Below are 24260 nucleotides of genomic sequence, written 5' to 3'. Positions count from 1 at the left end.
TAATATTTACATTACATGTATGCATTTAGCAAACACACTTATACAAAGGAACTTAAAAAAAAAAAGAAAAAGAGGAGGAACGAAATTCATCAACATGTTACAGATGTAAATGCCTAATGTTTAACTACACATACTGCATGTTAACATAATTACCACATGACTAACAATAGAAAAAAAATTGCATAAAATACATATTGTTCATTAGTATATACTCACTGTAAACTACTTACTGTAATGGTACAATAATGTAAAAAGTGACCAATTATGGTATTTAGGCATTTATTTATATCTAATTTATGGCATTATTAATAACTTTTTTTGATAAACCTCTTAGTTCAACATTTTACATGTAGTATACAGTAAATGTCAGACTGTGTAACATTGCTGTAGGTCATGCAATATGTAAACAATTTACTCATCATGAGAATAAATGACGACACAAAATAACTTGTTTTACTTAAAATAACTTTATTTTACACAATACAATTTATTATACATGTAAAAATAATTAAACATATGATAAGATTAATTTCATGTACATATACAATTTTTAATTGTACAAAAATTGCAGGAACCTTTTTTTTTTGTTGTTTGTTTCATTCGCCCTGTGGACAGGTGACCCGTGTGTGACCCGGCTCATGACATATTCCACAGGTTCTTGGCCTTTTGGCAGTGGGAGGTTTGTTTGAGGTAGTGCTGGCCTTTTTGTTCCCAGGAGGTCTGGCACCATTTCCTCCAGAGAAAACTGTGGCTGAAAAGTAACAGGAAATGGAAATTATTAGCCAAAAATACAATATTGAATATATTATTGGCAACTGAAATATTTACATTTCTTTGAAACCATATAAAACAATGCATAACTGTTGTTTTCTTCCTCCACAAAATGCAGCACAATCACAGCCATTTGGAACATACTTGATGTTTAATATGTGGTCTAGATTTTGCAGCCCAAACTGACATAAACAGAAAACAAGCGACTGACAAAATGTCTCAAAAAATGTCGCATTTTAAAATGCAATTTATTCCTGTGATAGTAAAGCTGAATTTTCAGCATCATTATTCCAGTCTTCAGTGTCACATGCTCCTTCAGAAATCAATCTAATATGCTCATTTGATGCTCAAGATCAAATTTCTTATTAATAGAAAGCTTAAAAACACCTTATATTTGAAATAGAAATCTTTTAACATTATAAATGTCTTTTTTACTGTCAAACCTTTTGATCAATTCCATGCTGAATAAAAGTATTAATTTCTTTTAAAATAATCTTAAACCTCTGAACAGCAGTCTATGTATGAATGATCCTCTTCAACATATTCTGATCATATTTTGCCCATGTATATAAAATTTTCAGTGCAAAACATTATAGAAAGGCATTATACCTGGAGCCACATTTTCGTCCGCCCACTGGAAGAACCCACACTGCTGATCGCGTGATTTCCCGCAGGTGTGGAACATTCGCCCCTTGTTTGGCCCATCTTTCATGACGGTCCTGGTCACTGCGGGCTCATTACAGTTACACATAGTCTCACCATCATCACCTCCAGATCCTCTGTTGTTTTGCCTCTGCTGAGGTACGTTCCCAAAGCCAATTGAGGGCCTGGGAGGTTGTGAATTATGACTCAAGGGTCCTCTACTCCCTCCGGGCGCTGCCTGCTCAGCTGGCTGATCAGCCCACAGGAAGAACTTACAGTCTCCTGTGTTACACTTGTAAAACTGACGGCCTTGATTGGGACCCTCTTTGCGAACAGTGAGAAGAATGGCATCCTGACCACAATTACACACAATGGCACCGCCCTGGGCTGAAGCTGGTGGTTGTTCTGCCCGTGGAGGTGGCAAGCTGGCTGGGGGACGGCTGCCGTTGGCTCTGGGTGCTGGAGGTGTAACCCTGGATGGAGGTGCTGAGTTGCTCCTAGGTACATGATGCTGATTTGATCCAGAGCCGTTATGTGTCCGAGAGCCAGAATCGGCTTCTCCTCCTCGTATATATTTCAAATTTAAGACCTCTCTGAGAGTCTCATCACATCCTCCAATGCATCCAACAAATTCAAGGGGCATCATAGGTGGCAAACTTCCCCTCTTGAATTTAAGCTTCAGCCTGTCAAGGATTTTATGGATAAAACCAAAAGCAGTATTTAAAATGACCATATTTACTTCGTTAATACACTAATCTTATTGTCAATGTTGATAATTCATGTTCGTTCACTGTACTGAAAATACTATTTTTGAACAATACGGTTCAAAAGTTTGGGGTTATTATGATTTTTGGTTTTGAAAGAAGTCTATTATGCACATCAAGGCTGTTTTTTATTGAAAATACAGTAAAAACAGTAATATCATGAAATATTATTACTATTTAAGAACTGGTTTCTATTTTAATATATTTTAAAATGTAATTTATTCCTGTGGTGGCATGGCAGAATTCTGAAAATCAGCAAGACTTTCAGAAATCATTCTAATATACTGATTTGATGCTTGAAAACAGTTTTTGTTATATACGATTTTTTTGTGGAAACAGTGATACATCAGGATTTTCTGATATATAGAAAGTTCAAAAGAACAGTATTTATTTAAAACAGAATTTTTTGTAACTTTGTGAACGTCTTTACTGTCACTTTTAATGCAGAATAAAAGTATTTTAAAAAAACCTTACTGAATCCAAACTTTTGAACATTACTGTAAATGGTTCACAATACTAAAATGACTACAAAGCAACAACCCTTACATATGCACTGGATGTGGCCGGCAAGTTGGACAGATGCTCTCGTCTCTGCTGACCTCCAGAACTGTGTCTGGAAACCACACGGCTGCTTTACAGGCTGGATATCCCATACATGAAAGAAACATCCTGCACAGAGTGACATAAAAAGGGTGATCAGAAGAGGAGGCACAAAAAACAAATGAATCCATTTCCATTTCAGTTATATTAACACATGGTGTTGTCTCACCTTGTGCTGTCTTTCTTTTTCTTCAGCACCATGTCACGGTTACACTGTGGACACTTGCGCACTGGTAATGGTATCTCCATTTCTCCTTGCTCCTGTTCAGTAATCTCCTGAGCAGGGCCCAGATAATTTGACAAAGCCTCATCCAATCTGCAGAAAAAAATGAAAAGTTTCAAATCTGTATGTAAAATGTAATTGGCAACTACACAGAGTACAGTTGGAACAAACAAAAGTAGAGCTGTAGATCTCATTGACCTTTGCAGCGCTACATTCAGACTCACTTCTTTGCCTTTCTCACTGACTCGATAAAAACAGCCTTGTATTTGGCCACATGATAACTGAGGACAGAAGCTTTGTCCTTTCGGCCCTCTGACACAAGTTTAAGGTCAGCCTCCAGCTCCGCTCTCAGGTCTGGTTTAGACATCTCATACCCCATTGAGTTATACCCTGAAACAATGTTACACTCAATTTCACACAAATCAGATATTAAACCATTCTTTAAAGATTTCAATACTAGTGATATGCTGATCTTGTTACCTTCAACGAGACCCATGCCAAGTTCTCCAGGAAGGAACCTCTGGTCAGCCGTCAGCCCCACATACATGCGACTCTTTATGGTCTCAATATGGTCAGCATGTGTTGCATCGGTACCTGCAGCAACAACTCAAATTGAGTGCCACATAACTCCTGTTGCAAAATACTCAAGGTACAAAACTGGATTGACTGATTTCAGTACCAATGCCATGTTTCTCCATAAGCGATATCAAATCGGCCTCTGTCAGAAGCTGTGGTGGACTGGTCTGTCCTTCCACCATCTCAATCGCTGTGGGCTGGAATGTGGTGTCAGCCGTATATAATGGAATAACCTGTGGGGAAAAAAAATACTTAACGGGATAGTTCACCCAAAAATGAAAATTCTGTCATTAATTACTCATCCTCATGTTGTTCCAAACATGAACACAAATTAAGATATTTTTGATAAAGTCTGAGAGTTGTTTAGGTTCAGTAGACAGCGCGCACATGCTGAACCTAAACAACGCTCATTATGTTGATTACATTCTTGGGTACTCTCCAAAATGGCAACTCGGGGGAGAAGAACTGCTGAATAAATTACGTTATTATTGTTTTCTTTGCGCACAAAAAGTATTCTCGTAGCTTCGTAAAATTACGGTTGAACCACTGATGACATGTGGACTATTTTATCCATGTCCTTGCTATGTCGCGTTGCTGTCTATGGAGGGTCAGAGAGAGCTCAGATTTGATCAAAAATATCTTCATTTGTGTTCTGAAGATGAACGAAGGTCTTATGGGTTTGGAACGACATGAGGGTGAGTAATTAATGACAGAATTTTTGGGAGAACTAACCCTTTAAAGTGAAATCAAAGAACAAACTGATGTGACATAATTTGAAACAAAATGAGGCAAAAAAGAGTTTTGCTGCGTCCCAATTCGCCTACTTATACTATGCCCTAAAAGTATGTACTCGTTTTGTGAAGAAAAAGTACATACTTTTGAGTATGTAGCAGAATAGTAGGCAAGCTTTGGGACATACTACTTCGTCATAGCTGCGTCTTTATAGTTACATGCATCCTGTAACTGTTTAAACTGCCCTGTCAATCATCTTGTCACAGTTAACAAAGTCCACATTTAGTTTAATTTGATTTCCGAATGTATTGGAGCGAAAATAAAGAAGCACATTGCGGGTCTTTCATGCTGAGAACTCTGCTCATGTGTTTGCATAATGATGTTAATGACCAATCGTATCATTATAAAAGTTCACAGTGTTGCTTTAGGTGAAATATAACGTGGATAAACATTAAATAAATATTTTTTCATCAGGTTAGACATTGATTATTTATCACTCAAATCCCTTTCTCTACCTGTCCGTCGGTCGCGCACCCCCGCCATGTTTGTAGTTTTTTAACACTTTTTATGCGTGTTTGTAGTTCTGATCGAATCCTCGTCCACAGCGCAATGTGTTGTGGGCAATATTAGCCGTTTAGAGTGTGCATCGATCTGCACTTCGAATTCTAACCAGAAGTAGTAGACCATCCGGGAATCTTTGGCATACTTTTTTTAAACATACTATGATTTGGGACATACTAATTCTATTTTCGAATACTATTTAGGACGTATAGTATGCGAATTGGGACGCAGCACGTGTTTCAATAGTTTAAAACAGCTTGCCAAAGTGCATCAGTCCATCAAGGTCAGATGAACTCACCAGAGCTGCTTCATAGTAGAAACTGAAGCGTTGCTGACACTGTTTTTTTCATGTTGAATAAAGTAAAGCTGTTTGCTTTACAATATAAGTGCAATATAAATATGATCAGATGGGTTACAGCTGAGCAACAACATGCTTAGCTATAAAATGTGATATGTTTTGAGCAGTATTCACCTTATTGTACCACTTGTCGTAAGGGTACACTTCCAGATAATTGCGAGCAATGATCGTCAATCCACTCGCTGAGAATCTCTCTTCAGCTATTTCGATTTCAACCGTCACCTCTTGTCCCTGAGCATCTTTGGAGCAACAGGCCAGGAAGTGACGTACAATGAACTCATACAGCCGCTTTTCATTTCCCTTTAAAAAAGAAAAAATATTTAAACACTGTCGTTGTTTAAGTTGGTACCAGTTACGATGGTCCAAACAGGAAGGTTGCTCACCTGTAAACTGTTGGTGTATTTGGTGGGGTGAATGGGGGGATGGGCCTGATCAGATTTGTTTCCATTTCGAGGTGTGGGCCCACCGCTTTCCAAAATGCGCTGAGCAAAATTTCCCCATTCGTGGTCTTGTGTCTGTTGCTCAACCAGCATGGCTAGGTTCAGGTTCTGTGGAAACATGTTGGTCTCAGTACGAGGATAACTGATGAACCTGGAAGGAAACAGACAGGCTGATTTGTGAAGGGACACAACAGACATGCTGTAGACCACAGACATGTGGAAGAAATAACCTTTAACATACCCTTGAGTGTACAGCTTTTCTGCGATTTTCATGGTTTCTTTGGCACTTATCCTCAGTTTTCTTGAAGCCAGTTTTTCAAGTTCCTGGAGAAAGAAATTGAAACGTATTAACAAATATATTACATTATTTCTCATTGATTCAGTTGTTGATCACACTTAACTCATTCAGCAGCACTAGTATTCATTTTTGGGTTTTAATGGGTGTAAGTCACTCATAAATTTACAAGCTATTCTAACTTCAACAGTTAATGTCCCTTGTGTACACAAAACTGTCAAATATGTCGATATTTACCATTTTGCGTGTAGTTGTAAAACATACACTATATGACCAAAAGTACACTACCGTTCAAAAGTTTGGGGTCAGTAAGAATAAATTAGGTATAATTTATTAATATAGTAATATTTCACAATAATCCTGTTTTTACTGTATTTTTGGCCAAATAAATGCAGCCTGGACAAGCGTAAGAGATTTCTTTTAAAAACATTCAAAAGATCTTACTAAACTCAAATATTTGAATGGTATGTGATGTCTGAGTGTCCACATACTTTTGTCCATATTTCCCTATTTTTTTAATGTATAAAATCTGTCAAGCTCTAAATTACTTACCACAGTGTCAAGGGGTAAAGGTCGCCATTTGCTTTTTGGTTTACTTGTTACAGATATCACTTTCGCCATCGGATCCTAAGAAAAGAACACATAAAACTTGTTATGACATAACAATGAACGACAAAGCTTATATATGTTTTTTAAAAAGTTTTTAACGAGCCAAGTAGAAGCACACACCTCCATGCACATCTGATACAGCACAAGGCATGCTGTGTGATTGAAAAGACGATGTCTTTTCCAGCTGAATTCAACTGATTCCTCTTCATTGGGCTCATGGACAACTATCGAACAGAAATTTCACATACAGACAATAAAGCACATGTGACGACACTGCAAAGCACTTCTTGCATTTGGTTCAAAAATATTAAATGTGAAAGTGTAAATTCGAAAAAACAGAGTACCTTTGATTTTAAAGAAAGTTTCAGGGACGAAGGCTTGAATGGCTTTAAACCGCTCTACTACAAAGCCAAGGGTCGGGAACTGACAACTGCCATAACTGATGAGCTGATCAGAGAGAGATTCTGGGAATATCTTCTGCAAGCGCAATGTCTGGAACCTGGTAAATGATGCCCCTGAAGGAACACAATGTACATACGCTAAACACTGTCTAAAATGCAGTAGTTTGTGTTTATGTTCTCTTTTATTTTGAACTGCCTACCGATGCGGAGATCCAGCTCCTGTCTCACATCCACCGCATCACTGACGTTGATATCTGGCTCAGTAAGGGTCTCACAGGCTCTTCTTATGGAGTTTGGGGTGATCTCAGAGAACCGTGCGCGGAAGACCTGAACATTTGGCTTCACTTAATTAAAAGATATCCCATGTTAAAAGGGTGTTAGAAATATACAGCACCAGTAGAGTGAATAACTAGATCCATGATGCACTAAACTTACCTGCTTTGCAAACATCAATGATCTCAAAGCCGATATTTTCTCCTTCTCTGTCACAATCGGTCCAAATGACCAGAGCTTGACACTGTCTCACCTCTCTCTCCAAAGTCCTCTGGATAATGTAAAAACATTACATTAAAATATACAACACAAGCTCATATTCTAAAAACAAATCTAAGTGAATGAATGAAAATGAATACTTTGATGGGTATAAAGTTCTCAGGGCAGTACTTTTCCACTTCAGCATCAAACAACAGGACTGGATTACAACTATGCCTGTGAAACAGACCACATGACAAAGTTTAACTGAATATTTAAGCTGTATTATCAAAGAGATATGAAGAAACATAACTTTTTACCATTTCTGAAAGGGAGCTTTGAATTCAAGACCCAAGAGATGTCCTGACACAGATGTCATGCTTACAGATACATTCTGTAAACAAATAAACACCATGATCAAATAAAGACTATATATACCACTTGCATGTAGTAATTAATATAAAATTACTTACTTGACCAAACAGGTGGTATTCGTACTCATATATTTTGTTGTAAACAGAGTAGCCTTCTCTCTGCCAAGAAAAAAAAAAAGATTCATTACATACAAGTAAAAACAACATTTTAGTCATAAAAATAACAACTCATTTAATAACTATTATGGATCAAAGTAACTGTATAACAGTCAGCACTCACTCTTCTCGATCTCCCATTTGACATGATCTCTGCTATGCCCTTAGCTGCATCGTTTTTCTCAGCAACACAAAGCACTTTCTTAATCTGTGTGTGTCTTATCATGCTTACAGATATTTGTCTATAAAGTCGACTGTCAATTGTCACTCTTAGTGATCTAAACAAAACGTTCATAACTGTGATCTAGCAGCGCATGATCACTGTACACTCCGAACATTACATCAAAATAACCGCGCTTGATGAACAGCACAAAACCCAGTTAACTGAGGTTAAACATATCAGCGTAAAAGAAAAAATATAATCTCTGTAACAGTGTGAACACAGCAGACGAATCAACTCTCTGCAACAACTTCCAATTCCGGCGCCTGACGAGAATTGTCGTAAAAATACCGTAAAGCAATGTGTTAGAATATGAATAGAATGCTGTGTTGTATATTTCCCAACGAACTGCAATCGACTAAAAACAAATAATAATACATTAAAACAGTGAATTTTCATACATGTATAATAATGAGTCTTGTCAAACATTACGAATAATATCATTTCTCCCCTTGAACAACCAGACAACGCATCATAACAATGCAAGACTGTGTCTCAAAACCTAGTTAGACACCCACCTAGGTAGCATATTTGGGCAGCATAAGAGCTTCCCGAGTCTGCTCACTAAGCGTGTCCAAACTGCTGTCTAGCTAGACAGCTCTCTAGGTTTTGAAACACAGCTACTTCCGCATCAGGATAGTCACATGGGAAGGTTACGATCGTTTAAATATGGCTGCTGTTAGAGGATGTCAGTTTATTGAGCAGCTGGAGTACATTGTAACAGCTGTGTCTTCGTGTAGATTTGTTATAGATGCCGGATTATAAATAGGTTTATGTAAGCGGCGAAGACTGATGGATGTATGAGATTTATGGCAGGAGACGTGAAAGGTCTGTCAGGCTGGAGAGCATCGTCTTCAAGCTCATCTATATCAGATCGTGATCTGGCTCGGTGGACTAAACCAGCCGTGCTGCAAAGACGAGAGAGAGTCCCCAGTGCACAGCGTATTTATGATTTGTGTTGTTAAATTGATGTTTTTGTGAAATCTGTTGTTTTCCTCGATTTAGATACTGAGGATGGAAGGGTATTTCTGCTGATGTCTCTCTATATACTCCGAGAACATGATTGGCTCACCAGATGTGGTGGCTTTTACCAAAGAAGATGACTTTGGGGACTCTTTCACAGATCCATGCTCACTTCCTGAGGAGTTTTCTGTGCCTTTGTTTGCTCATGCTGCCAATGCAAATCCCTGGACGAAGACATCCTATGCGAAATTCTCAAAAGATTTCATACTTATCTCTGAGTTTTCAGAACAGGTCGGTCCACAGCCTTTACTCACCATTCCCAATGATCCCAAGGTGTGTGGGACATTTGACCTTAACTACTTCTCACTTCGCATCATGTCTGTGGACTACCAGGCATCCTTTGTTGGACATCCTCCTGGCAGTAACTACCCAAAGCTTAATTTTGTGGAGGACTCAAAAGTTGTCCTAGGTGATTCCAAGGAAGGGGCGTTTGCTTACGTCCATCATCTGACGCTGTACGACTTGGAGGCTCGTGGATTTGTACGCCCCTTTTGCATGGCCTACATTTCCGCAGACGAAAGGAAGATCATGCATCAGTTTCAAGAAATGTCATCTGCGTTTTCCAAGGCTTCTGAATTTTTAAAATCGGGCAACAGGAGAGCTTTTGCAAATGAACTGGAAAAGAAACTGAAAGACCTGGAGTACACCAGATCGGTGCTGCACAAAGAAACTGAGCTTCAGAAAATGAACAACGGCTGTTATTCCACACAAGCTATTGAGAAGGCGAATGAATTAGCCAATGTGGAGAAGTCCATCTATGAACACCAAGATCTGCTGAGGCAAGTAACATCTTATCCTTCCAGGAAAAAGAAAGATGTAGATTTTGTACAACACGAGATGGAGAAACCGACTGACACCGACGATGTAACTGACGATACGCTAAATGGTAATCATTCTGATGTTGCAGATAAGACTGTGGAAACCGAAAGCGAGAGTAGAAAGTCCTCTTACACGCCTCAGCTCATAAAGGCCAAATCTGCAAAGTGCTTTGATAAACGCTTGAAAACGATGGAAGAGCTCTGCGACGCCAGCTTTTTCCACCAAACTCTAGAGCAACTAAACATAATTGAGAAGTCATTCCGAGGAGATCTATGCCTTATTTACACTAGCCAGATCGACAGGGCTCTTCTGAACAAACAGAGAGTTACTAGTTTCCTCTTCGAAGCTGACCGCGACTGGGAGTACGGAGGAACCTCAAAGAACTTCAGTATTTCTTCCAACAATCCAACTATCCCCATTCTGAACTTATCTGGCGAGCCGCTGAGTCTCGACTCGTACACAACCTGCATAGATGTAGATCACATTAAGCCAGGTGTGGAGTCTATGGAAGTGCCTCCCGAGTCCAGTACATCTGACATTACGCAGGAGACCTCCGAGGCCGCCGACACGGAGACCAAAGGGAGTTTTAGTAGCGACAAGAGCATTGAGGCTTTTGGAGGTGTTAGTCCTTCCAGTCTACAGGCAAATTACTTTGATGGTCTTGAACGAAAGAGCAAGGTATCCATTGCATCACCATCTGAAATTGCATCCAGCTCTGTTGCTGTCTCGCAAAGGACGTCTGACGGGAATCTAGTCCCGATGGATGCAGCCTGCTGTATTGGACAGGACGGTTTCATTTTTGAGGAACCTTTACCCGAGCTCGCTCAGGAGTGCTGTGGTGACACAGTGGTGAACCAAGAACCTCTGTCTCTTCTTCAGGGAGACCCTGCCTTACAGGTGGACTACATTTTGGAAGAGTCAGCCCTCGCAGAAAGCCCAAACATGGGACTGACTTTTTCTGATCTAAACACTGAGGAGGTGGCAAAAATTAATATCGAAGATGTCTCCGATAGTACGAGCTTCATGAGCGCCTCCACCAGTTCGGACCGAGCGGTGTCTCCGTTCACCTACGGCAGTGCGTTGACGCTAAAGCAGAAGAAGAAAGCTGGTCACAGCGCTCTTCGATTCATCAGGCAATATCCTTTTGCTCAGCAAGCCATTTTCTGCCTTCTGAGTGGCCGAACGCTCGTTATTTTAGGGGTGGACGAGGGCACAGTGAGGAAGCTAGTCAATGCTTTGTTCATTTTCGTTCCCAATCTCGGCAAGTACGGGGAAACCGTCCAACCGTGGCTTTCATCACCATTTCAGCTTACCGACCTGCAGAGATGGAAACTTATAGGATTACAGAGGTATGTTGCTGACCTGTAGTCAATCAATAACTCCATATCATAGTTTCAAAAGCGGACAGTTTTTTTTTTGCTTGCAATGCTTTAAATCAGTGACCAAAAGTGCAGTGTTTCATTATTTTTGGTATTTCCCCTCTCTCTCTTTCTTTTTTTTCTTCCTCTTTCCTTCCAGAGCTGTCTCCCCGGCTGGATCCAGCATTCGCCACTCTTTGAATCGATACAGCCGTTACATAAGCATTTTGGACTGTGACAACAAGACCCTCCGGTGTCCACCATACAAAGGAACACTAGTGAGCCATTTGGCAGACCACAGGACTCAGATCAAACGTGGAAGTACCTACTTCCTCCACGTTCAGGGTATGTTGACTCAGATTACAGCCAAGGCCTTCCTTTATACATTCTGCCATCACATTCACCTTCCCATGGACATCAATGACCAGGGCTCGGTAACATCGCGCAGAACTAATTTCTTGTTGCAGCTCGGCTACACTGTGGAAGAAAGTAAAATCATCCAGTACCTAAGTGAGCTCATCAAGCAGCATTACATTCAGGGGACCTCGAAGGGGGGCAACCAGTCTTTTTGTTTTAATTACACCACCAGCTATTTGTACAAAATCTGAATGTGTCCACTATCTGTTCCACATTAACCCCGATAAAATCAGGAGACCAAATGTATTGAATGTAATCCCCTTTTTTTTGTTCATGGTATTCCAGGAAGCAGCGGGTTGAATGTTTGCTGTTACAAAATGTGGTCTTGGCTATTTGTTTAGTGTAGAGGTTGCATACTTAAATCTATTGCCAAACCGTCTTCAGTAAATGGAGAAAATGGTTCCTCTTGCGGTCTGAAGACCTTACAAAAAGCTATGAAATAAAATGAAGATTCAGCAAAAGTTCACCGTCGTTCAAGCACAAGTAGTTGTTTTGAAAGAAGCCATATGAAATGGCTTATTTAAATGTGTAGCCACATGCTTGCTTTCACTGACCGCTACAGCTACACGGGAACAACAGCAGGAGAGCCTCTAATCACCATTTAATTAATCTGGTCCTGGTATCCCATTTAATAATTAATGCTTTTTTTTGTCTTCACAAAGCAAAGCAACTGTTGCTGCATGAAAATCACAAGCATAATTTAATGGTACTAACTTGCGTGGCAACAGAACAGTATTTTATAATACACATTCTCCTCAACATGCAGCCTTTATAAAATGTATTCGCATTATATGTATTTCAATTAGCAGAAAATTTGATGTTAATTCACGGATTGGTCAGTAATAAGCTTTTTATACTTGCTTTCTGAGTTTAAGAAATAATTAATACGCTAAACTGATTAATAATATAGGGAAAACATGCAATTTGTTTTTCTGCCCTCTCCAGTGGACATAAAATCTGAGGGGAAAACTGAATATTTTTTTATGATACAAAAACGAACAAAGGTTAAAGGCATTGTTAAACAAAAATGGAGCCAGCTGCCCTTCGTGTTTTAACGTAATTGTGTGATAAGGTGAACGAATGTACTGCATGTAAGTTGTCACATTGTGAAGAACTGTTACACAACTTTTCTGCATGTTTGAAGAACACAAATGTAATGACTGCAAAATATGGTGGCAATTTATAGACCCTTCCATTGTATCATGTGTTGTGCTGTTCAGCCTTTCTAGATATATTTAAAATGGATATAAATTGTTGTGTGTAAGCAGCGTCAGCATGAGTAACTGTGTGGATGAAGTGGCACTTCATGCTAATGGCTGTTGCAGTTATGTAAAATGAACGATAATGGTGGTGGTTGTTGCCAAAATACATTGTCTGTAATTGTTATTCCCACTACTGCATGATAGCAGTTGTAGTCCAAAATTACAGATCTTGACTGCCACCGCTGTGTTTCATCCCAAGTGTGTCTTAATATCAAGTTGTTTTGGCTACCCAGTAAATATTGGCCTTTGTAACGTTTGGTTAGAGACAGATTTTTCAGCATTTAATCGCAGTCTGTTGAATGTAAATTGAGAATAAGCCATACCATTATATGCACAAGGTTATTTCTTTTTGCTGTTTTTGAACAAATCTTGTTTGCTGTAACTGTCTAAATCATGCATTTTTGTTGCTACTTTACACACATCTATTTTAAGACAGTATTGTGAGCTTGTCCGGGGTAAGGTATATTCTTCATGCTAAAATATTTATGGATGTTAAGTCGAGTAAATTTTGAGGGTCATGTGTGTGCTTTGAGTTGCTGCCCACTGTGAAATTTCTCTGCCTTCAATTTCATTAAATTATTTCTGATTTAGCTCGGTTTTGCATCATTATTAAATGGCATCGTACCTACTCTATAACGCAGTCTGTCTACAGCAAAAACATACTTTCCTTTATATAGTAAAAGGCACATGATTTGTCTCATGCTGAATTTGTAATGACTTAAACATGTCAGCTTATTAGAGTAAGTAGTAACAGTGAGAAGTAAATTTTACACTTAATCAGCAAGAAAAAGGTCTAGTCACATGTTCACATTTACAATATTTCAGGCTTTATTTGCACTGCATGTACAAAAATTGTGCCAGTTGGTTATTTTCTTCTCTGTTGATCTGTTTTGTGTGTACAGTAAAACTTATAGATTAATTCAGCTTATTCCGCAATGGGTTTAACCACAGAAATGAGAGAAAGCATGACTAGTAGAGAAAGCATGACTAGTAGAGAAACCAATTGAATGTGTAATCAAAAACAGGTCATGTGATGATTTATATGAAAAGGAAGTCATCGCATTGAGGTGTATGATAATTACAGTGGACTGCTGAGTGGTATTGTGCCTTTGTGCCCATTAAATCAATAGAAATCTTAGCAAATAGTCAAAAAGACAGTAGTTACAACTCTGGCAACCCAGGCATTGGGAACTTTCCAGCAAAGTCTTCGACTCCCTTTCGAATTTCATTTATTTTCAATTTGTACTTCTCATTTTGAGCCAGTTCATCCTTAAACTCCTTCAAAGTTGCTTTAGGATTCATGTTTCTTTGGATCTCCAATGTCAACTCAATGCCTAAGGGCAGATACACATTGTCAATTATAATATCAAGAACAATATTTTTAATGTTACATTATTGCATAAAACTCACCTTGGTGAATGAACTCTGCAACTTTACGGAAATCATCCTCCAATAGTCCTCGAGATGTAAGAGCCGGAGACCCTAAACGAAGGCCGCTGGGGCGCAAGGCACTTTTATCACCTTCATTACAAATTTTGGGAAAGAATCAGTGGAATAACTGGTTAGATTGTTGTAGCAAAAAAAAAAAAAAATATATATATATATATATATATATATATATATATATATATAATATATATAGAGATAGAGATAGATAGATGTCTAACATGATGTTATTAATTTTTGTAATTTTCAATGCACCTGGGCAGGTGTTCTTGTTGCAGGCAATGGCACAAGCCTCCAGTACTTTCTCTGCTCTTCCTCCATCACTTCCATTTGAACGCAGATCAACCAAGATGAGATGATTATCTGAGCCACCTAGATATAAAAAACAAAAGATAAAGTGACTTTATCCAATCTCTGTCACCCTCAGCCAACAGTTTCATTTACATATAAATTCATTAAATCCTTAAGGAACTCACCTGTAACAACTTTGTAGCCCTTTTCCATTAGGGTGGCTGCTAAAGCCCTGCAATTTGCTAGAACTTGCAATTGATAGGTCTTGAACTCTGGAGTCAGAGCCTGCTTCAAAGCAACAGCAACCCCTGCACATCACATCAAACAAATAAAATCACATCAAATAACTTTGAGTACATAAGCAATGTAAATAATTTAATATATAATTAATAAATATTTACTGATTAATTTAAATAAACAAGACTCATATCGGGTAGAGAAAGTTGCAATCAGTTTAAGGATGTCAACTGGCAGGAATATTAACAATCGATTATCATAAAATGGATTGTCATTTTTTTTAAAGTAAAAACAATAATAAAAGTAAATGATTTAACAAATTAATAATATTGTTTCATTTAAATAAAACACAGGGTATGTGCTTTACACATACATAACATATCACTAGACTGCTCATGATAAAGTGACAGTGTACCTGCATGCTCTCCTGGTAAGCACTGACATGACTGTCAGGTTAATATAGGGCCAAAAACGAATGGTGCTTGTTGTTACATGTTTACAGTTGAATGTAATCTTTACATACAGAGAAATACTTGTGCGCTCTAACATCAGATGACTGTATAGACAGTTCTCAACATCTGATTGAATGGTTACTGAATTAAATAGCAAGCTTATTGAATTTACAAGTTAATTAATAGATCATGGATTAATCATGAACATTCCTAGTGTAAATGCAAACTTACCCAACCTTATATAACTTTATCTCAACTTATCTCATCTCATCTCATCTTATCTTATCTTATCTTATCTAAACACACGGAGGACATCAGCTCTTACCTGCAATGGCATGGTTGTGAGGGCCACCCTGCAGTCCAGGAAACACTGCCTGGTTAATCAGACTCTCCAGGTTATACAAGGTCTCCTTGCCCGTCTTTGCATCAACACTACGAACTCCTGAAATTCAAGAGTGTATCATTACAGCGCTGTCAGTGGCCTAGATTTAGTATGACAGCTCAATTCACACTGAACTCACCCTTCCTGAAGAAAATGACACCTGCCCTGCAGCCCCTCAAGGTCTTGTGGGTGGTGGTGGAAACAACGTCACAGTATTCAAACGGAGATGGAACGACTCCTGCTGCGACTAGACCACTGATGTGAGCCATGTCTGCCAGAAGATATGCTCCATTCTCATCTGCAATCTTCCTCAGGCGACTGTAGTCCAGGTTACGGGAATAACAGCTGGTGCCTTAATGGCACACAGAAACGTTAATGGTGATGTTTGTCATTTCTTTTGATGTTGAATTACTTTTTTTTCTCCAACCAGCCCATCAGAGCAGCACTGACTCTTTTATTTTTGCAAAATCTCAAGTTCCTCAAAAATCCTCAGAGATGCCCTCTCAAAATCCTCAGATTTTCTTAGAAACAGCACTGACCTGCAATGATTAGTCTTGGGTGGAAAAGACGAGCATTTTCCTCAAGTCTGTTATAATCGATGTATCCAGTTTCTGGATTGACCTGGACAAAAAAAAAAAAAAAAAAAGGAATACAGGTTTAATATACCAGTGTTGTTTCAGCATTAGGTTTATCAATTTGAAACTAGAATCGTCAATTAGAATGCACCATTCAAACTGTTGAATGGTAAAGGCGTCATTCACCCTGAAGAAGGCTCTTAGGCCGAAACGTGTCGGTATTGTTAAACATTAAAGTCCCTTTTACCACGAGTAGTGCTGGAATCTTTTTTCACAAAGGCGTCATTCACCAAATCAGTCGGTATGCTGCCCATTCTGCCCATATTACTCGTCCAGTTGTAGAAATTCAATTATAAACTTGCCTACAATTTGCCATCATGTAGAGAACGTAGGAAAAATTCCTTTAATGATTAACCCTCACTATGACCTTCTAGCCAAATTACAAAATGTCAGTTTTCCCATTACTTCAGAGTAGAGTTCACCACAATGTTGATTCAGTCGCAAGGTCACCTTATATGGCATCGACTCAAAGAAAATGGAAGTGGCTGAGATTTTCTTTTTGTCAGTCATGAAGCCGTGGGTGAGATGGCCACCATCAGGAAGATCGAGGCCCATAATGCGCCCATGAGGTTCCACTATGGCTGTGTATATGGCAAAGTTTGCAGGTGACCCTGAGGGAAAACAAACAAACGATATTTCAAATAATGTGCACTTGAGTTAATGTTTTATATGTTTCATCACCTCATACATCAACAGTCTAGTGACACAGAAACAAACCTACCAGAGTACGGCTGAACATTCACTGCCCATTTCTCCGGGTCGAGGCCATACACCTTGAGAGCTCTTTTCTGACACAAACGCTCCAATTCATCTACATGCTCCGTTCCTCCATAATACCTAATAACATTAAACGAAGCTTGAATTTAAAAGAAGCATTTTTTAATAAGCAAGCACAATGTCTAAGTGCAGAGTGTAAATTACACAATACTAATCTTATTGGCAAATGCAATGACATAAAATTGTAATGTACATAAAATGTCATTGCACAATAGTCACCTCTGACCAGGATAACCTTCAGAGTACTTGTTGTTCATGCAGGAACCCAGAGCCTCCAAAACAGCCCGACTAGTGAAGTTCTCAGAGGCAATGAGCTCTAATCCATATGTCTGCCGCTTCTTTTCCTTCTTTATTATGTTATATACCTAGTGCATACAGAAATATAGTAATGCCATAAACGGACAATAAGCAATTACAAGTTTTGATTGATTTGATATGAATCATACTTCAGCTGAGCAGAGCAAAGCTAGGCTAAAGCTGCCTGTCACATGGCAGATCAGAGTCTAGGAGACCAGATTTCATAACCCCCACAACTAGTCAAAACAAACAAACAAAAAAAATTCCCTCTTGCACAGCAGAATATCATTCATGGTTCACTGCACAGATTCACAATAATAGTCTTGAGGCTGGTTGTATAATATAATCAGTGACTTACCTCAGGATCATTTGTGCCCAGAGGTTCCAGCATCATCTTGTTATGAGATTCCCATGTTTTATTGTTATGGCCGTTGATCTGTGCCATAGTTTATGATCTCTAGAGGGAAAATTTTTTATATTTAAATGTTAGAAGGCCTCCATATGCAAAACATACTGTATACACCGCGTTACGTTAAAAAAAAAAAAAATTTAATTAAAAACCGGGTTACTTTAAAGCAGAGTATTCTTGGATCAAATGCACAGTATAAAGTTGTTTAGACTTACATCCAGTAATCGATTTTAATTCAAATAACGCTGAAATAAGATATAAATATTGCATGAAAAACAAACGTTGAAAAAAAGTTTTAAACAAGTACTAAAATGACTAAAGCTAAAATAAATGAAGGTTTTTAAAATATTACTAAAACGCAAATTAAACGTACACGAAAACTGAAAAAATAAAGTAAAAGTTAATCAAGAAAATGAATAAACACTGTAATAGCATATAAATAATACTGCCCAGCTGTCAATCAAATGATGTAAGTGCAGCTGCTGCCAGCGACAGATTACGAAACAAACTTTGAGTAGGTTTCTCTCACTGATCTCTCAGTGGTTTTTCCACGTCTTGTCGAGAACTTTAAAGGTAAATTTAGATTCGCAGCTAGTAACACAATATAAACCGGAAGTAGAGCCTTTAGGGTTACATTTTTCCCGCGAAATACATCCTGTAACTATTACATATCAAACGACGTGTGGCTAAGGGACAAATGCTTACTTTATAATAACGAAAACGATGCGATTCTCTGACATGCAGATGTTATATAGCAACGTGTACGTGCACTTTATGCACCGATTTGCACAACGGTAACAGACTGACTTTCATCGGCCGAGAATGTGGAGCACATGCAGACAGTCACAAGGTTTTGATTTGATCCACTAAATCAAAAATCTGCTTTGCGTTCCCTGCGCTTTAAACAGTGTTTATCTGTACAAAAGTGATGATCTAGAATGAAAACATTCTTCTACTTACCTTACAAATGTGGTCAATGGTTCGCCCCGAATTTCTTTCTGTGAAAACTTTCTAGGTTTCTCGTGTCCAGAGCGTCAAAGTCCGCGAAATTTGGAGACCAATCAGCGCGCTGCGGGGCGTGGCTAACGATCTACTGTCCCGCCCACAACGAAAGGCGTGATACAGGGAGCAACTTTTCAAAATTGTCACCTTTTTGTTCTTTGTAGTTTGCTTCTTTTTTTTTTTTTTTAAACTTACCTTTTTGTTAATATCTCAGATAATACATGCTACAGTCACCCTGGGCTTTTCTGGGACTTGGAGAACAACGGTATGGCGGTATGGAGGGTCCAATATGATAATACTAATACATGTAACAATAATAATAATAATACAAAATATATATTTAAAAAAAAACTTGAGAAAATGTTTCTTATGCATTCTAAAAATTATCTAAAAATAAATGCCAACTGTCAATATATTTAACAACTACATTTTGAATTTTAAAAAAAAGGTTCAAGTACAAAACTACACATTAAAATTAAAACAAGAACAGTTACAAGAACACTAGTACATAATACAAAATAATTCACAATATAATACAAATAAAGTTTCAAAAAAACGTTCTGACATTTTATTGGTGTATGTGATACTTTACATTATTTGAAGAAGAGAATACCATCAGAACATCATTCTAAATGACACCAGGTCCTTTACAACTGAGGACATATTACGTTTTTATCCTTACAATAATCCGTTAAACTGAGACCGCAAAGTTGACTCAGTTACATGTGGCAATATGTTAATATATTAATAAATATCTCTATATTCCTAATATCACAGACTGAACGCAAGCATTAAGATTTAGCCACTTTAGTGAAGCATCAGGGCTCTCACAAAGGCATTTTATTTGGACAATTAAATTCCTGCTTTCTGGGTTAATATACTCTGAAATATTCCTGTTCAATGGAACATTGTGTTATAGCATACCACATTATCTTTTGCTTTGTCTTCAAAAATAACATTGTCAATATCATCATATACTGTCCACAAATGCATCAAAACCTCTAAGGATCCACTATTTGGATTATTTGAGAGACAATGTATGTAGTCCTTTAGCCGCTGCTGCTGCCTCCTGCACTGCTTCTTTTGCTACAACGACAAAGAAGAATACAATAATGAATCTCTGATTTCCTGTGAGACATTTTTGTAAGTTGCTCTACAACATTAACAAATGCTGCCAATTTACTTTTACGTTCTTCTTCTTTTTTCCGTGCGGCCTCCTCACGTTGCTTTCTAATAATGGCGAGACGAGCGAGGTCAGCTTTAGCTTGATCCGTCTTTCCTGCTAAATGCATTTTCATATACCTCTCCTTGGCTTTTTGTTTTTCAATCTCTTCTCTGAAATATGAAAAGAAACATATTGAAAGAGCTGATAAGGAGCAGATTCACGTGTCTAGATGTCTAGCTATAACAAAAAAATGTGACATAAAATGATGGTAAATAATGAGAGGGTATTAAGTAGCTCAAGGAAAATGTTGTTAGCTTCACTCACCCCAGTGTTTCTTACCTTTCTCTTCTGGAAAGCTGTCTGGGACCCTCGAGTTCTATGTCTGTGACTTTCTTTGCTTTTTGGGCGATTCGATTGGGATTTTCAATCTCTATCAAGCCCTCAATACCCTTCCTTTTCTGTGACAAAATAGAGATCAGTGTTGTTATTGTTAACTCAAACGGGTCATGAACTGCCTTTTTTTATTTTAAACTGTTATGAAGAGTTTTACATCAAAACACATAATTTAGAAGTAATAGGCTATTTTCTGTCCTGTTTGAACCCCCCTCATCAGAACGCTCTGTTTGAATAGATGTGGTGGACTGTAGACTCAGAAATAAACAGCCACTGCTGTGATTGGCTAATAGTTGTGTATGTTTGACAGGACGGGGACGCTGCTGTGATTTAGGTTAAAAACGCATAAATACCCAGTACGTTTCAAACGCCATTAAATATATTTTTTTAATAGAAATAAAGCTGAAACAAAAATAGCATAAATATTAAATGAAAAGCCTAAACAAAAATATATATATAACTGAAATAAAGTAAGTTTATGCTGAAGTACTACAAGTACTAAATACTAAAATAAAAACTAATAAATACAACAAAAGCATAAGCATGTGCACAAATTTAAATATAAGAAGCTAATTCAAGACATTAATAAATACTATATACGCCTAAGTAAATAATAATAATATTGAAATTAAACTGATGGAGACAAGAGATCAGTTTGTTTTCATATAGGCATTTTATGCATTCATACAAAAGCTCATGCTGCAACTGGACCAAAATATTTGATACAACATCTGCTGAAGCATCGCCAGCCTACAGTGTATTCATCCATCGGATGACAGTAACTGTGACACTCCACAAATATAATCCCTACATTCCAAACACAGTGACTGAGTGACTGCTCCAACCAATAAGATTCCACATTAATTAGACTGAGTAAGAGCGTATCTGACACTTGGCTGAATGTCTACGTCCCACCACAGTCGTCTCAGATGAATGAATCTGAAGAAGGATCTATAAGTAGGAGGACAGCTCTGCAGGAACATGGACTCGTCACCATTCTAAAAGAAAACTTACCTCAGACCCCTCATCGTCACTGTCCTCTGAACCTGACGCTGTCAGTTTGTCCTCGCTCTGGTTGTCGTTCACTGCTGCACCTTCTTCTTCTTCCTTCTACAATGTAAAATAAACCATTACCACATACAAAAATTAATTTGTTTAGTCAATTTGACTTGCGGATGGGCACTGAATCAGAAAGTGGTTGTAGTGAGTGGAGCTTTTGAGAATCTGCTGTGCTTTGACTACTGTTACATAAAGTTGAGATGTAACGGAAGTAGCGACAGAGCTTTTTCTTCTTATTGTGATGTGATTTGAGTAAAACAGATTATTGGGGGGAAAAAAATGTGTGCCAGGACTTGGTTCTAGACATCAGTTGTTAACTGGATGGAGACCAGTCTGAATGCGAGCGTGCAGCTGATTTTAACAAACGGACGGGGTTTAATCAGGTGGACTAAATGATTGGAGACATATGCCTTATGTTACAAGAGAGAAGAGTTGTTTCACTGGAATGTTATGAATAATCACTATATAATAATAATAATAAAGAAGTGAAATATATACATGAATTCATTGTTGACAGTGGGATGAATAACAAATTTAAAAGAAGTGAATTTTCATTTAATCTCAACTGTTTCATCTCTTTTTTAAAACGCTAACTTAAATGTTAATGCTTGCTTTCAGTGTCAACCGCATACTTATCCGTGCTTCTTAATATTTTTCATATTTCTGTGTGAATTTGTAACACAACTTACCTTTTTCCGTTCTTTTTCTGCTTTCATTTGTGCATCTATTTCTTCAGGACTTGTGTAAGTTCTCATGCGACCTTTATGGCCACCTTTTTTGCCTAAAACAAACAAATTTAAAAAAGGAAATCACTTTCTAACAATATCGTTCTCAATGAAAATATCCTGATAACACAGAAGACGTAGTTTAAAAGTGCAACATACAGACTGTATATAATGTCAATCATAAGAACAGAGTATGACAGCTGTGTGGCAACGAGCACGAGCTCATGAAGTGTGCTGCCACAACATACACAACAAAATGATCCCTTACCTCCTTTAGGCATGATGAAGATTAAACTTGACTTGATATAAAAAAAAAAAAAACAGTCGACTAAAACACACTCCCAGTCCCAGCAAAAGCGTGCTACAGTTATGATATCAGGTTGCCACACTTCACCAAACTCTCGCGCATCCAACTCTGTTGATACTGAATGGCTGCAATTAATTATACGTGGTTTTATTTGGCGAGACAGTAAATAAAGCCAATACAAAATCCCACGATTAAGTAGGTACAGTCATCGATTAGTAAATAGCCAGCTGGTCCATGTTGCTATATTTAAACTCAGGCACTCGATCAGACACCTAGCCTGATGCAATATGCTGGAAGAGAGAATAACACCACAGCTTCACCGTAATAAAACCATTGTTGCTATGTGAAATAGTCAAGATTTAATGCAGCCCGTTTTAGCAATGGAGAACGAGGCTGGAAATAAGTACAGTTCGTGTTTTATGTGTAAAGACAAAGACAGCTCGCTGACGTAACGATTCATACTAAAAGGACCCTTGGCGTGACGTCATCCGCTCCGCGACAGAAATCGGGAAAGTTCGCTGTTGCTAAATAACGAGGATCTTATATTGTTTAAATAACATAATGCCGAAGGTGAAAAGGAGTAGGAAACCACCTCCAGATGGTTGGGAGCTCATAGAGCCGACTCTTGACGAGCTGGACCAGAAAATGCGCGAAGGTTTGTTCAGCTATCTAAAAACTAGCCATAAAGCTAACAGCTCGATTGTTTGTTTGGGATGTTTATTCGGTCGGAATGGATGTTAGTGTAGTTAACCTTAATATTCACGCGTTTAATTCGTTTATTTAAAATGGAAAAATGTACTGTTTTTATTTATGTCCTGGCTATAGACTGTTATGAATTTGCTACGATGCCATTAACTGATGCTGTAATTTCACAGCTGAAACCGAGCCTCATGAGGGCAAACGTAAGGTTGAGTCTCTGTGGCCGATCTTCCGACTTCATCACCAGCGCAGCCGTTACATTTTCGATCTTTTCTACAAGAGGAAGGCCATCAGTCGAGGTATGGTGGTGGGGTGCAGTGTTGTAGTGTTTGTTTCTGTGTGAGTTGTTAACTAATGATGTTCATTCGCAGAGCTCTATGACTATTGCATCAGAGAGGGCTATGCAGACAAGAATCTGATTGCCAAATGGAAAAAACAGGGCTATGAAAACCTGTGCTGTCTGCGGTGCATTCAGACGCGCGACACAAACTTTGGAACAAATTGCATATGCAGAGTTCCCAAGGGCAAGCTTGAAGTGGTAAGTTGTATAATTTATTCAAGGTCATATACATCTGTCAGATGTTCATTTTTTTTTTTCATTTAAAAGCTGTCCCATAACTTAATGTATGCCACTGTTCCTAATTTGTTCTTTTGTTTTCTTAGGGTCGTATCATTGAGTGCACTCACTGTGGATGCAGAGGATGTTCTGGATGAGTCAAGAGGGCAACAACTTTTTGAATTTACTGAACTTTGATTTATTTTAATACAATTATTGGGTTGTCATTACAATGTTGGATCTGTTGAAATTATATGATTGTATGTGTATGCTTTGATTTCTTTTTTTTCTTTTTTGTATTAAACTGTGTCTTAATTATTCTGGGTTACACTGTCCAATCTCGTGCTTTGAGTGCG

General features: G+C 38.2%; 5 protein-coding genes across 5 annotated transcripts; 2 read left to right on the top strand and 3 right to left on the bottom strand.

Moving 5' to 3' along the window:
* Positions 1 to 511: 511 nt before the first annotated feature.
* On the bottom strand, positions 512 to 8712 carry top3a (DNA topoisomerase III alpha). Its single transcript, XM_058769314.1, has 19 exons — positions 8098 to 8712; positions 7917 to 7976; positions 7764 to 7837; positions 7605 to 7680; positions 7408 to 7516; positions 7173 to 7316; positions 6916 to 7086; positions 6692 to 6795; positions 6515 to 6589; positions 5909 to 5991; positions 5611 to 5818; positions 5342 to 5527; positions 3680 to 3809; positions 3481 to 3594; positions 3225 to 3390; positions 2947 to 3093; positions 2724 to 2846; positions 1381 to 2096; positions 512 to 751 (listed from the first exon to the last, which is right to left on the bottom strand). The coding sequence occupies exons 1-19, from the start codon at positions 8266 to 8268 to the stop codon at positions 597 to 599; spliced, it is 3012 nt and encodes a 1003-aa protein (XP_058625297.1). The 5' UTR covers positions 8269 to 8712; the 3' UTR covers positions 512 to 596.
* A 178-nt stretch (positions 8713 to 8890) lies between these two features.
* On the top strand, positions 8891 to 13661 carry smcr8a (Smith-Magenis syndrome chromosome region, candidate 8a). Its single transcript, XM_058769315.1, has 2 exons — positions 8891 to 11384; positions 11554 to 13661. Exons 1-2 carry the CDS (start codon positions 9253 to 9255, stop codon positions 11999 to 12001), a joined length of 2580 nt encoding a protein of 859 aa, XP_058625298.1. The 5' UTR covers positions 8891 to 9252; the 3' UTR covers positions 12002 to 13661.
* Positions 13662 to 13876: 215 nt separating this feature from the next.
* On the bottom strand, positions 13877 to 19090 carry shmt1 (serine hydroxymethyltransferase 1 (soluble)). Its single transcript, XM_058769316.1, has 12 exons — positions 18959 to 19090; positions 17948 to 18046; positions 17512 to 17657; positions 17237 to 17352; positions 16966 to 17126; positions 16420 to 16501; positions 16020 to 16232; positions 15824 to 15940; positions 14995 to 15117; positions 14774 to 14890; positions 14483 to 14593; positions 13877 to 14406 (listed from the first exon to the last, which is right to left on the bottom strand). Exons 2-12 carry the CDS (start codon positions 18032 to 18034, stop codon positions 14234 to 14236), a joined length of 1446 nt encoding a protein of 481 aa, XP_058625299.1. The 5' UTR covers positions 18035 to 18046; positions 18959 to 19090; the 3' UTR covers positions 13877 to 14233.
* Positions 19091 to 19540: 450 nt separating this feature from the next.
* Positions 19541 to 22886, bottom strand: pdap1b (pdgfa associated protein 1b). Its single transcript, XM_058771995.1, has 6 exons — positions 22611 to 22886; positions 22307 to 22398; positions 21573 to 21668; positions 20505 to 20623; positions 20184 to 20335; positions 19541 to 20086 (listed from the first exon to the last, which is right to left on the bottom strand). The coding sequence occupies exons 1-6, from the start codon at positions 22621 to 22623 to the stop codon at positions 20022 to 20024; spliced, it is 537 nt and encodes a 178-aa protein (XP_058627978.1). The 5' UTR covers positions 22624 to 22886; the 3' UTR covers positions 19541 to 20021.
* Positions 22887 to 23011: 125 nt separating this feature from the next.
* bud31 (BUD31 homolog) lies at positions 23012 to 24260 on the top strand. Its single transcript, XM_058771996.1, has 4 exons — positions 23012 to 23304; positions 23525 to 23647; positions 23720 to 23886; positions 24012 to 24260. The coding sequence occupies exons 1-4, from the start codon at positions 23211 to 23213 to the stop codon at positions 24060 to 24062; spliced, it is 435 nt and encodes a 144-aa protein (XP_058627979.1). The 5' UTR covers positions 23012 to 23210; the 3' UTR covers positions 24063 to 24260.

Source organism: Onychostoma macrolepis, chromosome 03 (genome assembly GCF_012432095.1).
Source record: "Onychostoma macrolepis isolate SWU-2019 chromosome 03, ASM1243209v1, whole genome shotgun sequence".
Taxonomy (NCBI): Eukaryota; Metazoa; Chordata; class Actinopteri; order Cypriniformes; family Cyprinidae; genus Onychostoma; species Onychostoma macrolepis.
The sequence above is the reverse complement of the archived record's forward strand: the minus strand, read 5'-3'. Positions and strand labels throughout refer to the sequence as shown.

Bases quoted from the DNA above. Each gene is read 5' to 3' on its own strand.
- top3a (XM_058769314.1), bottom strand. From the start codon at position 8,268: ATGAACGTTTTGTTTAGATCACTAAGAGTGACAATTGACAGTCGACTT. The intron at 5,528-5,610 runs GTGAGCAACCTT...TCTTTTTTAAAG, and splicing joins AATACACCAACAGTTTACAG to GGAAATGAAAAGCGGCTGTA. The intron at 2,097-2,723 runs GTAAGGGTTGTT...AATCCTTGACAG, and splicing joins CGGCCACATCCAGTGCATAT to GCTGAAGCTTAAATTCAAGA.
- shmt1 (XM_058769316.1), bottom strand. From the start codon at position 18,034: ATGGCACAGATCAACGGCCATAACAATAAAACATGGGAATCTCATAAC. The intron at 15,118-15,823 runs GTAAGAGCTGAT...TGTGATGTGCAG, and splicing joins TCACAACCATGCCATTGCAG to GGGTTGCTGTTGCTTTGAAG. The intron at 14,407-14,482 runs GTGAGTTTTATG...ATCTGCCCTTAG, and splicing joins TGCAGAGTTCATTCACCAAG to GCATTGAGTTGACATTGGAG.
- bud31 (XM_058771996.1), top strand. From the start codon at position 23,211: ATGCCGAAGGTGAAAAGGAGTAGGAAACCACCTCCAGATGGTTGGGAG. The intron at 23,305-23,524 runs GTTTGTTCAGCT...GTAATTTCACAG, and splicing joins GGACCAGAAAATGCGCGAAG to CTGAAACCGAGCCTCATGAG. The intron at 23,648-23,719 runs GTATGGTGGTGG...GTTCATTCGCAG, and splicing joins GAGGAAGGCCATCAGTCGAG to AGCTCTATGACTATTGCATC.
- smcr8a (XM_058769315.1), top strand. From the start codon at position 9,253: ATGATTGGCTCACCAGATGTGGTGGCTTTTACCAAAGAAGATGACTTT. The intron at 11,385-11,553 runs GTATGTTGCTGA...CTTTCCTTCCAG, and splicing joins AAACTTATAGGATTACAGAG to AGCTGTCTCCCCGGCTGGAT.
- pdap1b (XM_058771995.1), bottom strand. The intron at 21,669-22,306 runs GTAAGTTGTGTT...TTTACATTGTAG, and splicing joins CAGAAAAAGAACGGAAAAAG to AAGGAAGAAGAAGAAGGTGC. The intron at 20,087-20,183 runs GTAAATTGGCAG...TTGTCGTTGTAG, and splicing joins AAAAGAAGAAGAACGTAAAA to CAAAAGAAGCAGTGCAGGAG.